The 26413-nt window shown below is 47.3% G+C and overlaps 1 protein-coding gene across 1 annotated transcript in view; it reads left to right on the top strand.

The window, feature by feature from the left end:
• Window positions 1-25219, top strand: part of GRIK5 (glutamate ionotropic receptor kainate type subunit 5) — a 92448-nt gene extending 67229 nt beyond the window's left edge. Inside the window, exons 12-20 of the mRNA XM_083515785.1 lie at window positions 928-1131; window positions 2815-2928; window positions 5558-5667; window positions 7127-7300; window positions 10202-10367; window positions 15452-15677; window positions 17608-17736; window positions 19563-19684; window positions 23643-25219. Coding sequence (XP_083371911.1) covers window positions 928-1131; window positions 2815-2928; window positions 5558-5667; window positions 7127-7300; window positions 10202-10367; window positions 15452-15677; window positions 17608-17736; window positions 19563-19684; window positions 23643-23999 — 1602 coding nt within the window. The 3' untranslated portion in view covers window positions 24000-25219. The remainder of the gene's footprint in view (window positions 1-927; window positions 1132-2814; window positions 2929-5557; window positions 5668-7126; window positions 7301-10201; window positions 10368-15451; window positions 15678-17607; window positions 17737-19562; window positions 19685-23642) is intronic.
• The last annotated feature ends 1194 nt before the right edge of the window (window positions 25220-26413 follow it).

Below are 26413 nucleotides of genomic sequence, written 5' to 3' on the forward strand. Positions count from 1 at the left end.
GGCACCTTCCAGATGTCATTGGACTACAACTCCCATCAGCCCCAGCCACTATGGCCTGTGGTCAGGGCTGATGGAGTCCAGCAGCATTGGCTGCCCTTAGTCTAAAGGAGAAGACATGATCAAAACATTATTACACTAGAACTCATAATAATTCAGCGTAAGCTGAGTGGTTCAGGATTGGTGTGATCTGAACTAGTGCAGTTTGGCGCTGAGTAGAGGTTTTTTGTGGGGGGAGGTGAATGCCTCCCTTTTATTATCTTCTGTCTGTCTTTCTTTTCGTTTTTTAACAAGCGCTTCCTTGCTGTGTAGAGCTCCTCAGGGTGTCTGGCTTCCATTCTCCTCCTCACAGAAGGCGCTGAGACAGAGCTATGGCTGCGGTCAACACGTAGCACAGCCCCAGTGCCTTGTGGGAGGGGAATAAAGTGCTTTGTGGAGAATGTGAGAGCGGGGCTTTGTTTTGTTTCATTTGAAGAAGGCAGGGAAAGGCGACTGATTCACCAACCTGGGTAGTTTCCCCCTCTCCTCCTCCTGAAAAGAAATAAGCCAACTTTTCTCTCCTCTGTAGAGGGCTATTCTGACTTAGCTGTAGATGTAGACTGGCAAAAGTTTCGGAATACGCCACATGATTAACCTGAGGAATTCACTGCCACAAGATGTGCCGGTGGCCCACAGTGGAGGGCGAAAAGGGGCATTGCCCACAACCTCGGTCTGCCCTCACCCAGCCCTCCACCCCCTCCTGGGTGACACAGCCTGCCATCAGTTGAGTCAGTTGCGAGGAGTGAGAAATGTCCTTATTTTCATCTGAGGAATGTCGGAGGGTATGAAACGGAACAAGGCCTTGGTGAAATTTCCTTGCAAACTTTCTGCTAGCACTTATTCCCTAACGCAAGGGGCTGTTACTCACTGTCTCCCTGTCCCCTCTTACAGGAAAACCCCTACGTGATGCGCCGTGCAAACTTCCAGGAGCTGTCCGGCACAGAGCAGTACGAGGGCTTCTGCGTAGACATGCTCCACGAACTTGCCGACATCCTTAAATTTCGCTTCCAGATTAAGCTGGTGGAAGACGGGCTCTATGGAGCTCCCGAGCCAAATGGATCTTGGACTGGCATGGTGGGAGAGCTCATTAATAGGGTACGGCTCCTTGGGGTGGAACCCAGTGGGGTCTCCTTCTCCCATACCTTTTCCTGAAGACCCACAGCCCCCTTATCTTTCGGTAGTGTATCATCTGGCAGGGAATCTTCTGTCAGAACCAAAAGCACAAAAGTATGGGCTGGTGAAAGAGGACAAGCGCATGTGAGCATGTACAGCATGCTTCTTCTGCAGGGCACCATGACTGCCCTATCACTGTCTTTTTGGTTCCTCAAAAAGCTCAGGCCCTAGCACTGCTTCTTTGGTTCTTTGCCCTCAGGTGAAGGCCTGTCTAGACACAGAGCAAAATGTGATAGGTGACAGGGGATCAGGTTTTTTTTAATGCACCTGCGTTCCTGTACTTGCTCCCTGCAAGTAGAAAGCTAGCATCACAGGAACTGGGCTCGGCTAAAATATTTTCCTAGCTTTTTTCTTGCAGGGAGGGCTTTGTTCTGTTTGTTCGCATGAAAGAGTGCTCAGGAATGCCATCCCCACAAGTCTGAAGCTGTAAAACCACTCTGTCACCTCACATTGCTGCATGTGTTGACCGAGGGCTTTCCCACAGCTTTCCTCCAGGGAAAACCACTCTTCAGCGCTCAATTGGAGCAAACTGCAATCGGGTTTTCTGGGGATTGCCATTTGTTCCGATTTGCAGCTAAAGAGCGGGTTTTCCCTGGGAAAGGAGTGAGGCGGGGGGAAAGCACTCAGTGCTTTCAGGGCACAGAGAAAGCAAAAGTGTGGACAAGCCCCAAGGCACATGCCCAGTCTTATTTGTGGAGATAATGAATGAGCAACGGGTACTTCATTCTTTTTCCGCGGCTATAAAAGATAGTGCGATTAAAATGGACAATAATGCACTATGGAAAGAACTGCTATCTGCTGTAGTTCTGGAGTCTCCAACCAGAGGGCGATACTGAGACCTCTGGCTGCCAGTTGAGTGTTTGCTACCTCCAGCCCACAAGGGCAGGGATAGCTAATGCGGTGCCTCCCAGATGTTGCTAGACTCCAGGGCCCATCAGCTTCAGCCAGCATGGATGAAGGTCAGGGCTGATGGGAGTTGTAGTCTGGCAACATTTAGAGAGCATCACATTGGCCACCCATATACAAGGGCGGCGTTTCTCCAAACTTGGGTCTGTAGCTGTTTTTGGACCACGACTCCCATCATCCCTATCTAGCAGGACTAGTGGTCAGGGATGATGGGAACTGTCGTCCAAAAACACTAAGTTGGAGAAACCATGTACTGGGGGACATATTTATACATTAAATATGCATTCAGCGTGGGAAACTTTTTTCTAACCATGTGGTTGGAAACCTCGGTATGAAATAAATGTGCAAAATCACCCTGATTTTTCACTGCATGAGCAAGTTGCCTAAGTTTGCTGCCACAAATCAGCCTGTGAAATTCAGTACCTCTCTCTGCCCACTCTCCCTGACCACCAGCTTGGCCTTTCTGGATCTCTGACACACTCTTCCCTGCCACCTCCTTTTCTCCTTGCAAGGTGTCGTTGCCAAAGTGATCTTTCCCCCGCTCTGAGCAGTTAGAATGGCTGGCGGGTGGAGGGGGAAGAGGAAGAGAAGGCACCGCTCCTTCGCTCCTGCCCCCACCCAGAAGAGGGCGCATGGCGGTGGGTTGGGCCATGCGATTCCCCGAGTGACAGGCAGGGGTCACTGTGCTTTGCTCCGCAGAAAGCTGACCTGGCCGTGGCTGCGTTCACCATCACGGCCGAGCGGGAGAAGGTCATCGACTTCTCCAAGCCTTTTATGACCCTGGGGATCAGCATCTTGTACCGGGTTCACATGGTATGTGCGCTTTTGTCTTGTGGGGCTGGGAGGAGGGGGGCCACGGCTGAGAGGTTGGCAAATGGGTCGGTGAACCTAAGGGCAGAACAACGTGGCTGTTGAGTCTCATTTCCACACACAACCCAGTGCAGTGGTACCTTGGTTGTCAAACGCCTTGGTACTCAAACAACTTGGAACCCAAACACTGCAAACCTGGAAGTAAGCGTTCCGGTTTGCGAAGATTTTTCGGAAGTCGGATGTGCTCCGTTTTGAGTGTTACACTTCTGTTAGAGTGTTATGCTAGGTCTGTCTGTTTTTGCTATTTATATTGTGTTTTTGTTTCTGCAGCTCTGTGTTTTTTGTTTTTGTGACTTTGGAACTCGTTTCAGCTACTGACTGATTGACTGTGTGACTGCAGTACATTGTTTATTGCTTTCATTTTATGGATCAGTGGTCTCGTTAGAGAGTAAAATTCATGTTAAATTGCTGTTTTAGGGGTTGTGTTTAAAAGTCTGGAACAGATTAATCCGTTTTGCATTACTTTCTCTGGGAAAGCGCGCCTTGGTTTTGGAACGCTTTGGTTTTGGAATGGACTTCCGGAATGGATTAAGCTTAAGAGCCAAGGTACCACTGTACCTATTCTGAGACTTTAGACAGCCTCACAATTATAGGTGGGAGTTTTGACCCCTGCGGGTGATGTGCTTCAGCCTTCTTAAAGCAGTTCTTTATCATGGGAAACTCTGGTTAAAGGAACGCTCCATCTTCTCCTCCATTCTGAGAACGGTGAAAAGTTGTGCTGTGGTTTAACACCATCCCACGACTCTTCTCTCCTGTCTTCAGTTTGGGAAGGCAGCAAAAACAGCAACTTTTATCACATTGCAAGGTTGTCAAAACAAGGTCTCCTTGGCTGCATTCAGCTTGATGGATCACAAAGTGTGCAGCGGGGCTAATATAAGCAACAGTGCTGGAATTGCACCAACGATACCCTTGTTCCAATCCCCCGTTTCAGCCTCGAAATTCATTGAGTGATTTCAGGTTGGTCAGTATCTCTCGGCCTCACAAGGCCTTTGTCAGAATAAAATGGGGAGTGAGGAACGAAGCCACGTCCTCTGCCTTGAGCTCATTAGAGGAACATTATCCTAACAAATACCCTGTTATTTGCGAAAGACCTTTAAATGGAGCAAGGGAGCGTAGCTGCAATTGCCCCGGGTTTGTCATGAATCAGCAGAAACCAAGGTACCAGCCCTGAGACAACAACCTCCGAAACAGCCTCCAGAATCCCCGATATAATGACAACAACAAGCCGGTTTCCTTCAAGGCGCATTAGAGCGAAGAGAACGGCATTAAAGCTAATTGTGTAGCTCCATTATCTCTGCAGTTAGCAGAGTTGACCCGTTAAGTCTGCTTTCAGGAGCACTGCAAGCAATGCTGGCTCTGCTTCTGTGGAGGCAGCTTTTAATTGGAATGCACCACGGCAGTTTGCTGGCCCACGTGAAACAGCCCAGTCTTCCTACCTTAGGGATAGGCAATGTTTAGGCTGGTCCATTGGGGCACGTTGACACACCAACCTTCGTCTGCCTCCAGCCAGCCAGCCAGCCCTGACCTACCTGCCTCCTTTCTTGCAACCAGTGAGAGATGGTGCTGGTTGTCAGCTTCCTTCCCCTTAGTCTCAGCATTGCCCCTGTAGAACGCAGCAGCAGCAGGGAGGAAGATGGGGACAAAACTAGAAATGGGTCTGTCATTGGCTCTGGCGCCACCTGCTCTTGGTCTCCCTGTGTTCTGCCCTATCAGTCGCAATGCACACCAGCCGCCACTGGGGATAGGCAAGGTTTAGGCTGGGCTGAAGAGTGATATAGGGAATATTTGTTGGAAGCCACCCGGAGTGGCTAGGCCCGCAGGGCTCAGCAAACTTTTTCAGTTTGTCCCTCAGACCTTGGGGGGGGGGGCAGACTATATTTTGAAGGGGGAAAATGAACAAATTCCCAGAGATGCCTTTTAAATAAAAGCACACATTCTACTTATGTAAAAACACCAGGCAGGCCCCACAAATAACCCAGAGATGCATTTTAAATAAAAAGACACATTTTACTCATGTAAAAACACGCTGATTCCTGGACCGTCCGCAGGCCAGATTTAGAAGGTGATTGGGCTAGAATTGCCCATGGGCTGGGGCAATCCAGTCAGATGCACAGGGTACAAATAAAATAAATTATTAATATTAATAATAATTTTATTTATAACAATAATTAAATAATAATAATAATAAGAAGAAGAAGAAGAGGAGTTTGGATTTGATACCCCGCCTTTCACTCCCCTTCAAGAGTCTCAAAGCGGCTAACATTCTCCTTTCCCTTCCTCCCCCACAACAAACACTCTGTGAGGTGAGTGGGGCTGAGAGACTTCACAGAAGTGTGACTGGCCCAAGGTCACCCAGCAGCTGCATGTGGAGGAGCGGAGACGCGAACCCAGTTCCCCAGATTACAAGACTACCGCTCTTAACCACTACACCACACTGGCCACTGGCTCCTAAATAAATAAAATAATAATAATAATAATAATAATAATAATAATAATAATAATAACAACAACAACAACAACAACAACAATAATAATGGTGATTCAGTGGTCCTCCTACTTCTTTTTTTTACAGGGACGCAAACCAGGATATTTCTCCTTCCTGGATCCTTTCTCCCCGGCTGTTTGGCTTTTCATGCTCCTGGCTTATCTCGCTGTCAGCTGCGTCCTCTTCCTAGCTGCCAGGTTAGTGCCCCCTACCCTGGAGCCATACTGAGGCATCACTAGGGATGGGCCTATGGGCATGGCCTCACCCGAAAAGGAGAGGTGTATGGCTTGGGCACATTGCAGGCCCTGTGATAAGTGCCACCCCCTGGATGAGTGGCGCCCAGTGTGCCCCCCCTCCCAGCTCCGCTGCTGTGGCCTCCCCCACAAAAAAATTTCTAAGTGCCCCTAGTGTTTCTAGGTGGGTAATGAATCCAGCAGAAGTCTGTGCTTCTGTGTGTTCTCCGTGTTACTAGGATATTAATTTGAGAGAACAACTTGAAATTACTTTCTAAAGAGTCTGTTTGGGGGTGGTGAATTGTGTAACTGAAGGGAAAGTGAATTGGGTTGGAGCAGGAGATTAACGGGGGTAACTGAGGGAAAGAAGTTTCGGGTGATCTGGGATGTGGTACAAATTAACTGAGTATTTTTTGGAAGTGGGGTTTGGGTTGGGAAATTAGTCGGCTTGCATTCTGTTGCATTAAAATTCTGAAACTGCATCCACACATATAAATTAGCGTCTGCCCATTTTTGCTTATGGGCTTGTGCCCCAGATCTTTTAAGCACCTAACCAAACGTCCTTGTTGCATTGTGTGTTGCAATGCACCCTGAAGCAGAGGTGGTCAGGCGTCTGTATTCTTTCTCGGGGGAGGTAGATTTAGTCAGACAAATTGAGCTCTGCATAAAGTCACGACCGCCTGTCAGTAGGTACTCAGACATAATGGTATGTGCAGATATGTACATTCACACATACACATTGCACAGAAGGAGCAAGGCAGAGGAGTCACCTTGAAGTATGTAATATTTCAGTTTCTTGCAACATTCCTTCCACCATATTCCAGATAAAATTGGGGAGGGCTTCCAGGGACCGGATGAAATTGCTTTGAGTGCTGCATCTGATTCAGAGGCTGCCTGTTAGCCATCCCAGCCTAGGTTTCTTCCACATGTTACACTTGGGGAAAGGACCATAGTTCAGTGGAAGAGTGCCTAATCTACATGCAGTAGACTCCAGGTTCAGTCCCTGGCAGCAACTTCAGGTCAAAAAAGGGATCAGGTAGCTGACGATGTCAAAGATCTCTAGCCCAGAGGCCTGCTGCAAGCCAGAGCGGGTTGCACTGGGCTAAACGGACTAAAAGTCATGTGCCGTCTTTAAGGCAGCTCTTGTGTTCTTTGCTGCAGCAGATTGTGGGAAATGTCACTGCTCAAATCCTGTGATGGATGTTCGTGGCTGCAGCCATTTAGGGCGAGATCTGAAATGTCACTTTGAAACTGCTTCATCTTTCATGCCTTCCTGTAATTAAATTGGTAGTTTAGTGAAGGTTTGGAGACTGCCCCCTAAGACCCTGAGCCTAAATATGTTTACATAGAAGTAAGGCAGCTCCTCTCCTCTCTTTCTTTTCTTTTCTCTCTTCTTTTCTTTTCTTTTCTTTTCTTTTCACAGGCTGAGCCCTTATGAATGGTACAACCCCCATCCTTGCCTGCGCGAGCGGCACAACATACTGGAAAACCAGTACACGCTTGGCAACAGCCTCTGGTTCCCAGTTGGCGGCTTCATGCAACAGGGGTCAGAGATCATGCCTCGGGCCCTCTCTACCCGCTGTGTCAGTGGGGTCTGGTGAGCATCTGTGGGGCATGTGCCTGACAGGTTTGGAGAAAGGGGCCTCTGTGGAGTTGGGATGACCAGCTATGGGGATATATTCAAATCTGGAAAATTCCAGACACCACCTCATCTCCCAGCTGCCTAGTAGCATTCTGCTTCCATTTAAACAACTGAAATATATTAAATATTTTTTTCCAGGTGCCTCTTAAACATTTGGTGGTGGCTCCTCAGAATTTGGATTTTTTAAAATGGGATAGTGGTTAAGTATTGATTAATCTACTAAAGTTTTAGTTGATTAATCGGGGGGGGGGTATTTTTGGTGACGACAACATTTGAAGGGCACATCTCTTTATCTGTGAAGGCTGATTTGGTTTTTGCATGTTACTGCAACAGAGGATAAAAAAAATAAAGAAGGCAATTCCTTCTGAAAGGGAAACTGCCGTTTATGTTTACCGAATTGTAGGCTGTCATACTTTGTTCAGTGTCTTACATCAGAGTTTGGGTGATATCTAATGTTAATTGATCCATTGATTAATGGTTTAAAAAGCAGGTTCTAGAATTCTAGAAATTCTTTAGCCAATTGGCAGCGTGGATTTGTAATCTAAATCAATGTTTGGGCCCACTCAACCCTTTTCAGCACCTTACCCAAATGTTGCTTAGCCTATTCTACAAAGATAAAAAATAGAATTTACTAGTAAGTCTTAATCTGAGCAACGTAATGGAACAGACCTCTTCACCTAAGTGTATGTGACTAGGACATGTTAAATTAACAAGGATAATGTTGGTTTGTGTCAAATGAGGACACAACCTTCTCTCTAGGCTAAAGGCTAACAGCATATCTTCAGTGGGTATTGTTGAGGACTTAAATAAGCATCAATGCTTAGCTGAGTGTAGATGAATTTTAATGGCTGGTATCTGCTAGCTACTAAGGATACTTCCATCTGCTTTGCTGACGGCTGGGGAGAAATATTTTAGCAGTTGGCATGCAGCCAGAGAAGGAGAAAGACAATCAAGGTTTTTTTAAAAAAACTGTCTGGCAGGCAAGAAGTGGCTTTTTTTTCCCTTTAAAGGGTACCTTTACCCATTTGGGAGTTTGCTTGCTCCTTTGTTCTCAACCTGGATATTTGTAAAGTTAACTGCTATCACATAGGGTTGCCACCACCCTCTCCTCAGACGGATTTAGGACCTGTGAGCTTCCGACTGAGAAATTGTGGCAATGTGAATTCTGATTTGCTGGTAAGGAGGCTAGGCGATGTTCCACCAAAGCAACACCCTATCGCTTTCCTTATTCCAAAGAAGTCCAATCTTTCGGGGAAGCCCTCCCAATCTGCTGCATAAATATGCAACCTGAGTTTGCCTGTGATTAGATGCCATCCCAAAATAGCTGCAGCCTGGAAGCGTCGCGGCATTAGATCTTGAAACCCGAAGGGATCTCATTAGCTAGGAAGTTTTCCTCTGCTTCTGCAGGAGAAGTGGAGAGGCACTTTTATGCATGCCCAGAATGCCCTTCCCCGACAGCCAGTGTGGCGTAGTGGTTAGATGGCAGCACTATGACCTGGGAGGGCAAGGTTCTAATCCACTCTCAGCCACCAAGCTCACTGGGCCTTGGGCCTCTCACTTTGCGTGGCGAGTTCCCGCCTCCCCCATCGGAAATAAAGACACATGACACCAGCATTTTAGGTTAATGGGCGAAAATAGGCCACAACTTTTCTGGTTACAGGAATTGAGCGGTACAGTGGTGCCTCGCAAGACAAAAAGAATCCGTTCTGTGATTCTCTTCGTCTAGCGGTTTTTTCATCTTGCGAAGCAAGCCCATTGACGGATTAGCGGATTAGCGCTATTAGCGGCTTATAGCGGCTTATCTGCTGATCGGATCAGCTGATAAGCGGCTTAGCGGCTTAGAAAAAGGGGGGGAAAGGGAAAAAACCAGCAGGAACTCGCAAGACATGTCGTCTTGCGAAGCAAGCCCATAGGAAATTCGTTTTGCGAAGCACCTCCAAAATGGAAAACTCTTTCGTCTAGCGAGTTTTCCGTCTTGCGAGGCATTCGTTTTGCGGGGCACCACTGTATTGGCTTAGGCATTGGTCCTACCGACTATCCGGCTTCAGCCTGATTGACTGAAGTCCAGGAAGGGTTAACCGCCAGTAGGGGGAGTCCTACTGATGCACATCAACTAGGAGCTCCCCTGGGGTCACTGCTTGGGGGCGTGCCCTAGACCCACACCTCCATAGGCTTCAGACAGGGCAACGCCCCCCCCAATCCTTTACCGGACTACCCTTCAATATGGGGGAAGGTGATGGCACTTCCTCCCCTCCCCATCTACATAACAATACCCTTACCAATGCCTAAGAATGCCCAATGCCGAGGAAGTTGTGACGATTTGCTACGAGGTAGGCGAAAATCCAAATGGCTGGAGCCAATTTGCCAAGTGGAAAAAATTCCTACCAGGCCCCTTGACGGCGACCAAGCGACGTCCATAGCAATGTCAGAGAGCCGAACCTAAAGGGTGGGAGGGTTGGGAAACTGGAGCAGCTGGAGCGACGAAAGAGGAAAATCCTCTGCCGCGCCGGCCCTAAATAGCGCAGGCCACGCCTCCTGGGCCAGCCGATTGGCTGGCAAGGGAGATGACGCGGCCGAGGATTCCCTCAGTCTCGCAGGGGCTGTGAGCCAGGCCCCGCGCATGTGGGGAGGGCGTGAAGCCCGCAACCCGACCTCCTCTCCAGCTCGGAAGTGGCTTTCTCTTAGCCCAACCTATTCCACAGGGCTGTTGTGAGGATAAAATAGAAGCTGGTTTTTTTTGGGGGGGTGAGCTATAAATTAAATGCATAGAAATGCATACATTGCCCTCCTTAAATGGGGGTTGTTGTTTTTTTTGGTACTGAAAATTGTGTGTGAATTTTGTTCTTGTTGCTGCAGGTGGGCATTCACCTTGATCATCATCTCCTCTTACACGGCCAACCTTGCTGCCTTCCTCACCGTGCAGAGGATGGAGGTGCCCATTGAGTCGGCGGACGACTTGGCTGACCAGACCAACATTGAATATGGCACCATCCACGCGGGCTCCACAATGACCTTCTTCCAAGTGAGAGAGATACGCTCGTCAGCTCTATGGCTGGGCTGACACCCAGTTCCCTCCCGCAGCTGTCATTCATCCGTCCACGGTCACCGAGCATGCTCAGTCATCAGCGGGCTGTTTTTAAGTTTGCCCCCTTCTAACAATGTTTATGCGCTTCTGTAAACCGTGGGGGTTTTCCTGAGCTCGCTGCTGCCTTCCTCTCACGGGTGGGTGGTGCTGTTTTAGCTGCAAAAGGCATTGGCACCCAGCCCTGAAGTTGGCAGATACGGGTCTTTGATCTGAATTGGGGAAAATAACGTACAGTGGTGCCCCGCAAGACGAATGCCTCGCAAGACGGAAAACTCGCTAGACGAAAGAGTTTTCCGTTTTGGAGGTGCTTCGCAAAACAAATCTCCTATGGGCTTGCTTCGCAAGACGAAAATGTCTTGCGAGTTCCTGCTGGTTTTTCCCCCCCCCCCCTTTCTAAGCCGCTTATCAGCTGATCCGATCAGCAGATAAGCCGCTAAAAGCCGCTAATAGTGCTAATCCGCTAATCCGTCAATGGGCTTGCTTCGCAAGACGAAAAAACCGCTAGACGAAGAGAATCACAGAACGGATTCTTTTCGTCTTGCGAGGCACCACTGTAGCTGTGTTTTGATCGTGTCTGCTTAGCTACTCTGTCCCAAGTTTTGCTCTTGCTCGCTCTTGTTGCTCTTGTTCGACTTTGGCTGGGGAGGGCGGGATATAAATAAATTATTATTATTATTATTATTATTATTATTATTATTATTATTATTATTATTACTATTACTATTATTATAGTTAAAGCCCAGAACCTCTTTATTCAGAGACGGGAAAACTCCTAAATGCCTGCTTTCAAGGGTGGCAATCCCCACTATGACCTCTCTGTGAACTTTTTGGGATCACCTGCTTGGCCCTGGTTGGATTACATGCTCCTTGTCTGTGAATCAGAGAGACAATCTGTGCATCCTTAGAAGCAGGATAATAGAATCCTGCTGGCTTTCCCTTTGGCTTATGGGGGAATCCTGGCCTAACACGACATTCTCCATGCTTAATAGGAATCAGTCCAAAAGGAAAAGGGGAAAAAAAGAATTCCCATGGACAATTCCTTGCGTGTCGTTCCCATTTCACTCAGCAGTTAAACAAAGACATGTATTAAGATTGCACTGTAAATCTGAACCAGTACTCAAAAGGAGTGCAGTTCTGGAAACTGCTCCAACCTCTGCACAAGCTCTGTGGGTTGGGCTTCCAGGGCAGAAGCTTTTGTTCACAGCACAAAATACATATATTTTGCAAATATAACAAGGGGCAAAGGAGAACAGGTCCTTTCAGGACTCCCCTATTCCTGCGGCTGCAAACTGTTTTTAATTCTGAATTTCAAATTGTTGCAAGCCTGAAACCTTCTGGTGAAGGGCGGGTAATTAATAGTAGTAGTAATAATAATGATAAATTTGTGTAAAATGTTTTTTTTTGTTTTGTCTACTAGTGCAGCTTCCCCTTGCCACACAACTCAAGCTGTTCCCTTTCAAAATACCCCTTTCTGAACCAATATAGGCCCCTGTTCTCTCTCGCATCTGAAAAACATTATGTGAAGAGTGGCCTTCATTTCTTTTCATTCTCCCGACTTCCTGAGTACCTTTTAAAATACCTTCTTGAAATTCTCCCGAGTGGTGGGGAGGAAAAGATCTCCACAAAACCACTTTAATTACGGGTGGATAGCTGAGACAACCTTCAGCTGTCTCCTTAACTATCCCAAATGTTCTCATACATATAAACGCCCCACATCAAGCCGAGGCTTCTGTCTCTTGGGACTTGGGGAGTGTCCTAGCCCTGGCTAGCTTTTTCTCTGATATTGCGCTGGGCTGAAGAACTGTTCCCTCTGAAAATATATTCAAAGCTGATGTCCCTCAGGGCCAGCGGGGGGCACAGGATCTGACATCTCAGTCCAAGTGCCCCCCTCACTACTAATCATAGTATTGGGGTATTGGAAGGGGGAGAGAGAGAAGGTCAAGGCTGGAGGTTCCCATGGCAACAGTAGCCAAGGCGGCAGTGACCAGTCTATTGTCATTTTTTTGGGGGGGGGGGTCTAATTCTATCCTTCTCTTGGTTGCTCTGGCAACCTGTCTCCACAGTAACAGCAGTCTCTGCTCCGGGAGACATTAATGAAGGGAAATCAATCAACAAACAAGGTGGCAGGCCGGATGGCGGAAAGGAAAACCTACAGTTTTGCCTTTCAGCCAGGGCCCTGCAAATTCCTTTCTTTCCTGAGTCCCAAAGCTGTCTCCTCCTTATGCGTTGCCCTTGTCAGGTCTGAGGACCAGCTCACTGCATCCTGCCACCTCACAATCGCACGGCAAAATAGTTTTTAGTGTGGAGTCCAGTTCCGCCTTCATCTGTTTCTAAGACCTCGGGTTTTTCTTATAGTTGAAGTTGATTCATTAATCGCCTTCTAAAAACACCGTCTCTCGTGGCGATTTGTACTGGCGATAGTTGGCGACAAAGAATAACGCATTTAAAGCAAGGCTAAAACCCTTACGAGTGCACACTCGTGGCAAAGGCCCATTGACTCATCTAAGAAAGCCTGTTAGAACAAAATGTCTTCGACTGTTTCCGGAAAGTGCAAATAAGTGACCGCCTATCATCTTGGCAGGAATGCTGTTCCGCAGAACAGGGACAGCCCTTCTCTAAGTTACTGCAGAAGGGGCTTCTGAGATCTTTGCAACTTTCACGAGAAACCTGACCACAATAATCTACTAGGTGTGCAAGGGCTGTATCATTAATAACAATAATAACAACAACAACAACAAACCCCCCCCCCGACAGAAAACACAAAAATGACAGGTTACCCTGATAATTCCCTCTCTAGTGCTAAACTTGGGCAGCCCACTGCGTTTTCAGTTTGGAAGCAAAGCATCAATAATTCAGCATAAAATTGTGAGTTGCTCAAGTGCATTGCCGGGGCAGTTTCTGATTTATTTTTATTTTTTATGTGCGCCGCCCTCTCTCGCCACACCGCATGCTTCTGTCTGCTTGTCGCCTGAGAACAACCTAGTCTTTTTATTTCCACCAGCCACAGGGAGAGGACAGAGCAAGCCCAGCTCCACTACTTGTTGCTGAAAGCAGTAATTTGAATATATATATATATATATATATATATGCAGGTTTTGGTGTCTTCGGGTGTCTTCCCGTGTAAGAGTTGGGGTGTCTAGGCGACGTTTCGACGAGGTCTCACTCGTCATCTTCAGGCTGGTGCTTTCGGCTTCTTGTTACTGGAACAGAGCAGGATCTCAGTGTTTGAGTTCCTATAAATACTGTTGAGGGGGTGTGGTGTATAGCCTCCAACGTTCTGGGCAGAGAGGAAGTTCCCAGGTTAGTGTGCCTTTTCTTCTTTTGTTCCTTAATTACTTGAGGGATATCTTGAGTGATTTCTTGAGTGATATTCTGAGTACCACTTAGGTGGGTCATTAGGTGTGGATTAGTTGCTAAAGCTTTCGTGTCTTGACCTCTTGAGCTTGTGAAGAGTTTTTCTGAGAAGATGGCTGTACTGCACTTAGTTGTGCTCTGGCTTGGCTTCGTGTATAGGGGCGAGCTGTGGTTTTGTGCCCTGTGCCAGCCAGATCTGTGTAGGGATTGCAGGGGGGTGCAGCATCCGGAGGTGCCACTATGGTTTGGCTACTGGATGGTGTCTGTAATTTATCTGTGGAGAGGGTCTGGGTTTGGGTCTGGTGTGGTTGATTGGTGATGGCGTTCTGTGTGCCTCTGGTTCTGGTGTCGGTTTTTGTGGGGAGGGCTAATTTCCAGATGTCTGGCAGGCGGGACGTGTCGTCACGCTTGTTCATGTTGTGAGGGTGTTTCTCTATCTCGATGGCTTCCATGATTATTCTCTTGTGGTGATGTTCCATGTTAAAGAGCAATTTGGAATCTGCAAAATTAATTTCGTGTCCTGTTTCTTTCATGTGTTGGAAAAGAGAGGAAGTTTTTTCTTCTTTTTTGACGGCATTCTTGTGTTCTGCGATACGTGCATTTATTCGTCTGTTTGTTTGTCCAATGCTATACACCACACCCCCTCAACAGTATTTATAGGAACTCAAACACTGAGATCCTGCTCTGTTCCAGTAACAAGAAGCCGAAAGCACCAGCCTGAAGATGACGAGTGAGACCTCGTCGAAACGTCGCCTAGACACCCCAACTCTTACACGGGAAGACACCCGAAGACACCAAAACCTGCATTCCTGTACCCGTGAAAATCTACGAAAGCATATATATATATATATATATATAGGGCCCCCACCAGGGACTGGCTGCTTTTTTGAGTTTATGATTTCATTCTAGGAAGACTTCCACCCTGGGCATCAGTCAAGCTCTGCAGCATGTCAATGAACTGTGTGGCTGGAATATTGAACTTAATACAAGTGAGGCCTAAACTTAAAATTCCCTCTCAGCCACAAAGCTTTCTGAGTGACCTTGGGTCAATCACTATCTTTCAGCCTAGCCTACCCAACAGGGTTGTTGGGAAGATAAAATGGGGAGGGTGAGAGAAACTTGCAGGCTGTCCTGATATCTTTTGGATAAAAATGTAATAAACCAACGTACAGGTCCTTCCTTCGCATTATGACGACGCTTATCACGATAAAATTTCATTTGTGGAAGAAACTAACCTCTCAGAGCAGGGGTCTGCAACCCGCGGCTCCGGAGCCGCATGTGGCTCTTTTACACCTTTGCCGCGGCTCCGGGGTGGATACTAGCGAGGGGAGGAGGCGCATTGTGCGCCCCGACACTCCCCACTGTGGCGGGCGCTGTACTGGCTGTGACGTCGCATGGGGGCAGTGCGTGCGTTAGTCACGCACCGTCCCAACGTCACCTTCCCGCCCGCTGTCAGATTGTGGCTCCGGAGATATATTTGTTTTAAATGTCGCAATGGTTTTGCGGCTCCCAGTTTTTTTTTCCTTCGGAAACGGGTCCAAGTGGCTCTTTTTGTATTAAAGGTTGCAGACCCCTGTCTCAGAGCAAGCCATGAGTATATGATCGCCTTGCAAAGTCTCAGCACCCTCTCCCTCATTCATTCTCTCCCTATCTTTTTCTCCAACCAGAATTCTCGGTACCAGACGTACCAGCGGATGTGGAACTACATGCATTCAAAGCAACCTAGTGTCTTTGTCAAGAGCACAGAGGAGGGGATCGCCCGGGTGCTGAATTCGAAGTATGCCTTCTTGCTCGAGAGCACGATGAACGAGTATCACCGGAGGCTCAACTGCAACCTCACGCAAATTGGGGGGCTGTTGGATACCAAGGGCTATGGCATCGGCATGCCACTGGGTGAGTGGCAGTAGCTGGAGCCAATCATCAGCTGGCATCGGTGCCAAGAGCAGAACAATGGAAAATGTCAAAGGCACAGGGACACAGAAGCGTGGGCCTAATAATAATTACAATGCTGATAATAATAGATGCTATTTATATATACCTGAGTCACTTCTACTTATTGTGGAGGTTGCTGTATGACTACCTTGATTCTTCTGTACTGCACCTGGCACTAGGAATTCCTGGTGCTAGATGTTGCACAAAAACAAAGAAGAAGAAGTTATGAATCGTGTCTATATTATGCTAACATGAAAGATCAACAGCACAAACATTTTACAAGCACATAAAAAAAATCCCAAATAACAATGAATGCTATGAATCACCAACTCTTTACTAGCAATCCATAGTTGGTAGTTACTAGTCTTCACTGTTTAAATAATAATAATAATAATAATAATAATAATAATAATAATAATAATAATAATAATTTATTATGTAGATGCCGCCCATCTGACTGAGTTGCCCCAGCCACTCTGAGCAGCTTCCAGCAAAATAGAAAAACATTATAAAACATCAAACGTTAAAAATTCACCTATACAGGGCTGCCCTCAGGATTCTGTATATGTTTGTGTGACGTCTGTATTGTTGATCTTCTATATTGGTATGAAATAGATACTGTTTATACATACGTGAGCCTCTTTATTGTCCGAAAATATCAAGACAAGGCCCTATTTTGTAGATTTATAATCTCAAAGTAGTCAGCATGGGGGTGCAATGGGGGTTCTTGGAGAAGTCCCACCACAGAAAACCTTTGTGAGCTTGAGCCAGGCGCCCTGTTAATTGGCTCAGCCTGGGGTTGGAATGGGTATTGGAAACAGATAAATGCAAATAACTGGGGGTTCCGCCAGGTGGCAGGTTGTCAAGTGCATTTGGAGTTCGGGACACTGTGAACTAATCAGAAGGAATTCTTTTCGAAGGCCAAAATTGACCGTTTGATTTTTTTTTCTACCAGAAAGGTAGAAGGTGTGCTTTGTGGAGAGGGCGTAATTTGAGATATTGCAAATGGGTTGTTGACAATTTTTTATTTTTTATTTTACATAAAATATCCCTTGGAAAGGGTAAATCCAGAATAAACTGGGGGGGGGGTATATAGGTTAGTGTTCTTCTGGCAATGACATTTTGTGAACGCCAGTGCTTTTGTTTCTGGGGGGACGCAGGGGGACACATACCCCTAAACATTTTGTGAATCTTTGTACTTTTGTCCATTTGCTGTATTTATTCCCTCTGATTCGAACTATAAAATGGTGATTTTATGGAGTCAAAATGAGAGTACCCCTAAGCATTTTTTTAAAGAAAAAAAGCACTGGTGAACGCTACAACAACAAAACGCCTTGCATGAACCTTTCAAAAAAACACATTGATTTCTCATGCAGACGTCCTTGCTTATATCAGCTCCTTCTCTTTTTCCTTCTCTTTTTCACGCGCATGTGCCCACACACACACACCCCTACATAGGCAGGTATAGCCTGTCATTGGGGATGTTCGAAACAGCGGTTTCATCAACATGGATCTTTTAGATTCCCCTTTCACTTTGGATGAACTTCGGCAGTAAGGTCAGCCAATCACCCAGAGATCAATACTGAGGGAGATTTTCAAAAAAGTGATATAGGCTTGCTCTTGCAAGGAGCTGCAGCTGATTGCGGCAGCTGGGGCCCCGCTCGCCTTTCCCCCCGCTTACCTTAAACGCTGACAAGCCTTGTGTGACCAATAAGCCAACTGGTAAATAAGATTCAAAGTCAGCAGGGAGCTATATTAGACGACTTTCATAATGCTGGAGCCGACATGCCGGCCCCTGCTCTGAAGCTCGACTGAGTGATGGCCTGAGAAGGGGTGGATTAATCATCATTGACAGCCCTGTGTCATATCTGCCTCCTTGACAATCCCGCAGGCTCCCCGTTCCGGGACGAGATCACCCTCGCCATCTTGCAGCTTCAGGAGAACAACCGCCTGGAGATCTTGAAACGGAAGTGGTGGGAGGGAAGCAAGTGTCCCAAAGAAGAGGACCACCGGGCCAAAGGTGAGGTTCTGAGGGTCAGAGGGGTGCGTATGATGGGCGCTGCCAACCTGAGGTTGCCAATGGACGCCATGGTTGGGTAAACACTGAGTAGAACCCAACTGGAATTTCAGCCCAAGGTTTTTGATAAATATGGGTTAAACCTACACCAGGCACTTCAAGTACAGTGTTACCTCGGGTTATATATGCTTCAGGTTACATATGCTTCAGGTTACAGACTCTGCTAACCCAGAAATAGTGCTTCAGGTTAAGAACTTTGCTACAGAATGAGAACAGAAATCGTGCTCTGGCGGTGCAGCGGCAGCAGGAGGCCCCATTAGCTAAAGTGGTGCTTCAGGTTAAGAACAGTTTCAGGTTAAGAACGGACCTCCGGAACGAATTAAGTACGTAACCAGAGGTACCACTGTACATAACTTCTTCCCCCAAAGGATTCTGGGAACTGCCATTTACCCTTCACAGATTCCCAGTTCCCAACAAACTGCAGTTCTCAGGATTAATTGGGGACGGAGGCATGTGATCTAAATAGTAATAATAATAATAAATTTTATTTATAACCGGCCCTCCCCAGCCAAGACCGGGCTCAAGGCGGCTAACACCTGGTATAAAAACAATGGATTAAAATACAACTTAAAAACAAGATTAAAATACAGACTCATTTCAGTAGAAACTCAAATCAAAACGTCAAATCTTCACCAAGGCCAACTATCCAGACTGGTCCTATGTGGGCCAGGAAAAGTCAGAGAAGTCCCCAAATAGGGGTTCCATCACAGAAGGAGAAAGGAAAAAGGAAAGGGGGGAAGGGGATCAAGTTGATTCCAAGCCAAAGGCCAAGCGGAACAACTCTGTCTTATAGGCCCCGTGGAAAGAAATGTGCTTTGAACGTATGGCACAATGTTCCTCAGACCTCTCTTCCATACAAACAATTAAATATGGCAAGCTGGGGGGGGGGGAATAAAACCTGGAGGAAGAAGCCAGCAGGTGAAACCTTGGCATTGAGCATTTTTCTCTGCCTAAATGAAGGCCCACAGTATATGGTTGTGAGGCCCTGTCTTTGGGGCTGTTTTGACGTCAGTTTTTGTAACTTAGATTTCATGTGTGGCTCACAGGCATGCCCACCTGCTGAAATCAGATGTAGGTTTTGTGGAGATTGCTAATAGGCTGTGTAGAGCAACCTCTGGTGGCAAGAAAGAAGACTGCCGGTCGAAAAAGATGGGTTGGTAGAGGAAAATCCAATGAGCTGCAGCTGTAGACGCAGGAATACATGCCTCACCATAGCAGAAACAGATCCAATATTGTGTCCAACTAACAGTTGAGCAACTCAGTAGCTTCTGTTGGTTTGGACGCAAAGGGTTTATTTTCAGCCTGTGTTCTATTGATTTTTAAAGATCCCACTTATCGAAAAATCAGCGAAATGTGTCAGCCCATTTACTAAGGGATTCCGGATTGGCTGGATTCTGGGGAAGGAAAAGCTGAAAAATAGTAGCGAGGAAGCAGCAGGAAAAGGGAAACATGGTGTCTGCAAACATCCTAACTTTCAAAAGCATACATTTAAGTTTTTCTTGGGTGGGATTTGGGGATCTTCCAAAGCGCTGAAAATTGCACTGAAAATATTTGGAAGCGAACATTCAGAGCTGCTCTAGGCACATTGGGCAAGGAGACAACGTTATAGGTGTGCGTGTGAGAGATGTGAAATCCAAGGTGTTAGGAATTCTCTCTGAGTTCCTGAAAGTGGCCAGGGTGAGGCAGCTTAGAGCTCTGTCCATCCTGTCCTTGCTGGCTCCCATTATTATTTTTTCTTCCTCTCTCTCTCTCTCCCCCCCTCCCCCCAGGGCTGGGCATGGAGAACATTGGAGGCATCTTTGTGGTGCTCATCTGCGGGCTAATCATTGCAGTCTTCGTCGCTGTCATGGAATTTGTATGGGCCACGCGTCGCTCGGCTGAACATGAAGAGGTGAGGTGGGGTGTGGCTGGTTCTCTGGTTGCATGGAGGAAGGAAAGAAGGACAGTGGCTGGGTCTAAAGGGAAGACTGTTGCCACCAGCCCCTCAGGAAGTATGAGTGGGTGGTTTTAAGAAGGGCGTTAAACTGGTCAAGGAGCCACAAGAAGATTGAGGAGTGAATCAGAGGGTGCAGACTGGAGGCAGAATTGCAGGTGTGTGTGTGTGTTTGTGAGAGAGACAGACAGACAGTGCAGACCCTCCAACATTTCTCCAATAAAGACAGGATCGTCCTATTCTGTTGTTGTTGTTCTTCTTCTTCTTATTTTATTATACCCTGCCCATCTGATTTTATTAGTTATACCCCTCCCCAATTTTTTATGTATTGCCCCAGCCACTCTGGGCTGCTTACAACATATATTTTCCTAAGGAAAAGTGGGACATTCTGGGATCAAATTAGAAACCTAGAAATTAGTCCCAGTAAATCCGGGACTGTCCCTGGAAAATAGGGACACTGGGAGGGTCGAAGAGAGGAGAAGTTCACGTTTACACCATACATTTTAAAGTACCATGCCACTTTAGACAGTCCTGGCTTCCCCAAAGAATTCTGGGAACTATAGTCTGTTAAGAAGAAGAAGAAGAGTTTGGATTTGATATCCCACTTTATCACTACCTGAAAGAGTCTCAAAGCAGCTAACAATCTCCTTTCCCTTCCTCCCCCACAACAAACACTCTGTGAGGTGAGTGGGGCTGAGAGACTTCAGAGAAGTGTGACTAGCCCAAGGTCACCCAGCAGCTGCATGTGGAGGAGCAGGGAATCAAACCCGGTTCACCAGATTACGAGTCCACCGCTCTTAACCACTACACCACACTGGCTGTGTTCGGATGCCCCTATTTACCTCCCAGGGATGCAATTCTCAGAGTGATTTAAGAGCCAATCCCTCTTCACAGGGACCTCTGGGAATTGTAGCTATGTGAGGGGTCTCCTGACAACTCTCAGCATCCGTATCGAACTACAGCTTCCATAATTCTTTGGGTGAAACAACGACTATTCAAAGTGGTGTGACACTGCTTTACAAGTACGGTGTGCGTGTGTGCAGAGAGCGGGCAGAAATCTGCTGCTGTTTTCAGAGCAGGAGCGATGATATTGTCCTGCTTGTTTGTGGCTGGTGGCTGGGCCTTACCTGCTCCTTCTTCAGTATTAATGCTGCCCAGTTCTCCTGGATTTCAGGAAGGTGGGTGTCTCTCTTTACCTGAGGACGCCGGGCATTGAACCTGGGACCTTCTGCATGCAAAGCAGGCATTTTACTGCTGAGCTACATCCTCTTCTGGGGGCTTTCTGTTTGAGGTTGCCCTGTAATAGAAAAGCATAATTTCACTATTGTTCATGAGCTGACATTGGCTTCATTTTGCGGTAATTTATCGGTTGCGAGCACATATTATTTATTTGCTTGCTTGTTTGTTTTGACTTGTTTGTTGCCTGCTACCCAAAGGTCTCCAAGCAACTTGCAACATATTTAGAATTTAAATTTAAATTTAAATTTTGTACAGAACAAAACAACCGCCCTAACAGCCGCAGGAAGCTTTGTAGTCACATAAACAATGAAGATCACAGAGGATGCTGCCCTGCTGTTCAAAATGAATTGTTTTATTATTTTGTTCATCAGCTGTTGGAAGTTTTTTTTTCCATACATGGGGGGGAAACCCTCTTGTTTCTAACAAGAGCTGAAGGGTTATTCTCACCTTACATGTCCTTGATTCTTGTTTCCCCGTACTAATACTTCTTAAATTAGGGAGGGGAACCTGTGGTCCTCTTGATTATTGTCAGTGCTCAGTGCCCCTCAGCTCCAGCCAGCATGACCTGGAATGATGGGAGCTTCAGCCCAGGAACTTCTGGAAGGTCACAAATCCACTCTGCTTTAAATACACCGATAATCATTCAGTTATCATTATCAATTCTATTAATTGCTGTTTATATCTCATCTTCTAAGTCATTCAGGGCAGTGGGGTAGTTTTGGCCCAGAGAGTGTGTGTGTTACTGACTGGAACAAGGCCCTCTAGTGTCCTTGACTCCTAGAATTGTAGAGTCTGAAGGGACCCCCAAGGGTCATCTAGTCCAACCCCCTGCGGTGCAGGAATCTGAGCTAAAGCAGCCATGGCAGATGGCCACCCGACCTCTACCTAAAAACTCCCCATGAAGGAGAGAGTCTGCCAACTTCTGAGAGCGTCTCTTCCACTATCAAACAGCTCTGAATGTCAGAAAGTTCTTCCTGATGTATAGTCAGAATCTCCTGTCTTGAATTTTGAAGCCATTGTTTCGAGTCCTACCCTCCGGAGCAGGAGCAAACAAGCTTGCTCCATCTTCCGTGTGACAGATACTTGAAGATGGTTATCATATCTCCTCTCAGTCTCCTCTTATCTAGGCTAAACATACTCAACTCCCCCCAACCTCAGCTACCAAGGCCTTTTCTTACAGAAACTCCCTCCCTCTGTATCCCTCTTTTCCCTCTGGGTCAGCAACAGGGGAAGGCGAGGACCCTTCAGAAGTATTTAGTATGCTAGCCTCCATTTTTTGTTTTGTTTTGTTCTAAAGACTTCTCTGTTGCTCCACCTTTTGAGAATTTTCCCCAAGTAAGGACCATCTCCAAAATGGCTGCCGTGCTGTAACATCACAAGATGGCTGCTATGTCTGGAGTGGCACTAAGTGATTATGTTTCATTGAAACCAACTGGCAGTAGGCTCAGAAGAATTTATTCCAGCAGGACAGGTTGGATTTATTCAAGCAGTAGTACTTAGGGAAAATACTACCCAGTTTCTGAAGAAATTATATTTTTAAATGATTAAATGAACCCAGACTAGGTCTATCAAACGTTATTAATAAGAAGGCATAATTTTCTGTATTGCCCTCCATTCCTCGCATAAACACTGCTTCCATTCCGCTGCAGTTCACCTTGAAAACTATGTTATTTGTCTCTCTGTCTGCTGTGATGGAACTACATAACTTAGGTAATTAATTACGTAAATTATGTTGTCGCTTCATTTTTCCATCCCATTCATTTCACTGCAAAGGAAGTGGCGGTGGACAATGAATTAGGAATCATTTTGAGACTGAAAGCAGCAGCAACAAGTGAATACTGATCTATCTGATGGATTGAGTTCCGTTCTAAACTCAAGACAAATAAATGAACTGTGGCCATTTCTGTTCCTGCTGAAATTTCCCCACATCTCTATTCATCATAGTTCAAAGACAAACCCCTGTGTTCAGAGGCAGACTATCTATGGTTAAATTAAAAAAACCTCTTGTGATTTTAAGGTAGTCTGTGCTCATATTCTTGTTTGTGTCGTGAGAATCCAAGAGGATTGTACCTCAATGATTTGGAGGCTGGGTTTGCCAGCAACACTTTCATTTCAAAAAATACTGTTTTTTCTGGGAAAGCGTAGCACGGTCAAGTCGCAGCGGAACCTGCAAGCATCTGAAAACTGAGGAATAGGGTTGAGGTAGAATCTCCTAGGGCAAAATACAAAGTTTATCAACTTTTTAGGCCCTGTTTACTGATGGGCTGGATCAATAAAATACTTGCTGCTTGGAAACCCTGGTCAGGGTGCAAGTAGAGGGGCAGGGTAGCTGAGAAATGAGATGCCAGAAGGGCCAAGGAAGCATGCCTTCCTCCATTGGTGCCCCAAAAGTGGGCAGGGGCTGGTCCTGAAATGCCGCCCGCTGTGTTAAATTACAATGCCCCAAGCCGCCTAATGTAGCAACATTACACCGGGTACTCTCTGTGGTATTGCACAAAGTTTAACATGGATATTGACTTCTCAGTCTCGGCCACTGCCACCACACAAGTATATATGGCCGGGGAAACAGGGGCATGCAGAAAAATGGGTTTTCCCCCCTATTTTCACCGGAGGAATGTTGGAGGTATGCTTAGGGTGGCGCCCACCTCCTCACTGCTTGCTCCTTCCTTCGTGACAGATCTCGGTGTGCCAGGAGATGCTGCGAGAGCTGCGCCACGCCGTTTCTTGCCGCAAGCCGACCCGCTCCCGCCGGCGCCGGCGCCACTACACCACCCGAGGCGCCCTGTCGCTGCGCTCCGTCCGAGAGATGCGCCTCAGCAACGGCAAGCTCTACTCGGGGACTCTGGTGTCTGAGCCGGGGCCGCAGCGCCTCCTGGAGGAGACCCCCCGGCCTTGCACCCACGTCCGCATCTGCCACGAGTGCCGGCGCATCCAGACTCTTCGGGGAGCCCCCCCGCCGCCTCGGGGGCCCCCGCCTTCTGAGGAGGGCACTCCGCGCCGGGGAGCCCCCCGCGAACTCAGCGGGCAGGAGTGATGCCCACCCCACGTGCTTACTGGCCCCCTTCCCCACCTCGGCCCTGCCTTCGCTCTCGTGCGGAGGCGCCTGCTCTTAAGACATGTACGCTATGCGTATGCCCTGATTTGGGGGACCCAGGCCTGAGGGGACTTCCCCGCCCACACCCTGGCGCATAATCCCATTCCCTAGGGGTAGTGTGTGGATATCTTTGCGGCCCTCCTGCCTCCCCGCAAAAAAAGAAGACCACAGCTCTTCTCAAAATCCAAGGGGTAGAGAGAGTCCTTTTCTAATCCCCACTTCTCGTGGGAAAGAGACATACATGCCCCCCCCGCCCCAGTTGAACCTCGCCGTTGTGGTGATTAGATCTGTGGCAGCTTGTTTCTGACGCCGCAGAAAGACAGTTTCCTGAGCCTCTTACTATGAGGGAAAGGGATATGAAAACCAATATCCGCAGACACAGACCCCACCCCACCCCTGTCGGCCTTGCCCCCCTCCAGCTCCTCCTACCCCTTCCACAGTGCAGCTGGAACCACAGCCCCCCCTTTTTGTGCTGTTCCCCCATGCCTTTGCCCCGTGGAGGGAGTTTGCTTAAGCAGAGGTGCCAAAAGGGGTTGGGGATCCCACACTGCCCCCGCCACGTGCCTGCTGGGAAATGAATACCTCCAGCTATTTGCGGGGCAAAGGGACAGTTCGCCTTCTTTTTCCAGGGTGGGGGTGGGGGGAAGGCCGGGACCCCTGGCCGGAAGGTCCAGTTAGCGGCGTGGAAACGTAAACCCGCCGCAAGGCGGGCAAGGAGGTGGGTTGTGTGCAAGCAAACTGTACACTGGCGATGGAGACTGAACTCAGGGTCAACTAAGCCGCCTTCTGAGGAGTCGTGGGGCCTGCCGGGTTCCACGCTTTTAACAAACCAACCTGAAGTAATATAGGACCAAGAACTAAAAAAAGGGGGCAAGTGGGAACATAAAGACCCCGACAGAGGTAACGGACCAACCCAGCTTTTGGGGTGGGGGGAAGTGAACCGCACAGGACCCTGGAAGCAGAAGAGAGTGGGGAGCGAGGATTTGGTCTGTGGGGGCCCCTCCCCATGACGTCTTGTCTGTCTTTTTTTAATTTTTGTTTCATTCTTTAAGAAAAGGTTTTTTCTTTTTCTTTTTGGAGAAATTTCTATAGAAGCCAAAAACTGGAGACTTTAGTGGCAACCCCAAAAGACAAATAAACGTGAAAATACTTGATTCTTTTATGTGAGTGATGGGAGAGAATTATTACTTTGTGCTAATGGTGGGGGCAGCTTGGTACACGTCCGTGGTGGGGCGGGGGAACCCCATGTGTGGACACCTGCAAACATCAGCACACATAATCCATCATTTTTCCTTCCCTAAGCCCTGCTTGGGACGTGGGTGGCGCTGTGGTCTAAACCACTGAGCCTCTTGGGCTTGCCGATCAGAAAGTATGCGGTTCGAATCCCCGCGACAGAGTGAGCTCCCGTTGCTCAGTCCCAGCTCCTGCCAACCTAGCAGTTCGAAAGCACGCCAAAAAGTGCAAGTAGATAAATAGGTACTGCTCCAGTGGGAAGGTAAATGGCATTTCCGTGTGCTGCTCTGGTTTCGGTGTTCCGTTGTGCCAGAAGCGGCTTAGTCATGCTAGCCACATGACCCAGAAAAACTGCGGACAAACGCCAGCTCCCTCGACCTCTAAAGCGAGATGAGCGCCGCAACCCCAGAGTTGTCTGCGACTGGACTTTACTGTCAGAGGTCCTTTACCTTTAAGCCCTGCTTGCTTGAAACAGCAGCTTGTGAAATGAAGCCAAGAAAGCAAAGTCAAAGGATGCACAAAACTTTGTTGACAAAATGGCCTTTTGGATTTTTTTAACACATTTCAAACATCTTCCTAGGGGGAGATTAAATAATGCACAATCACTGAAAATCTGAATCGTTTCATCATACTCACAGAAATTAACTGCAGAGTGTACCCCTTTTCTCTGATCCATAGAACAATTGTAACAAAATGTGTTTAAAAATAAGAAGAAAGGGAGAGGAAATTGGTACGAACACATTACAGGCATTTCAGATGGAGCCGGCCCTGCTCTTAGGCAGGCCGGAGAAAGGATTCCACCTCGGGCAGCTGATTTCAAGGTACCGCTAAAGGACAGCAAATGTTCAATTGTAATGCATTGCTGGGTATTTTTTTTTACCCCCACTCGTACATTAGATTCTAGAAATTAGAAGGTTGAGCTTTGAGTAATACTTCTGGCGATTATCTGATTGATCCTCAGTGGAGAATTACTTTTCAATTGACAGGGTTGCAATGCTAATCAAAAAGAGACTAATTACATCCCTGTGCAGGAAACCTCTAAGTTCTCATACAAAGTGTATTGAAAGTTCTCATACAAAGTGTATTGAAATAAATTGATGTTTTGGTTTTTCTGATGAAGG

The sequence above is a fragment of the Podarcis liolepis genome, assembly GCF_965112155.1.
Source record: "Podarcis liolepis genome assembly, chromosome: 7".
NCBI lineage: Eukaryota > Metazoa > Chordata > Lepidosauria > Squamata > Lacertidae > Podarcis > Podarcis liolepis.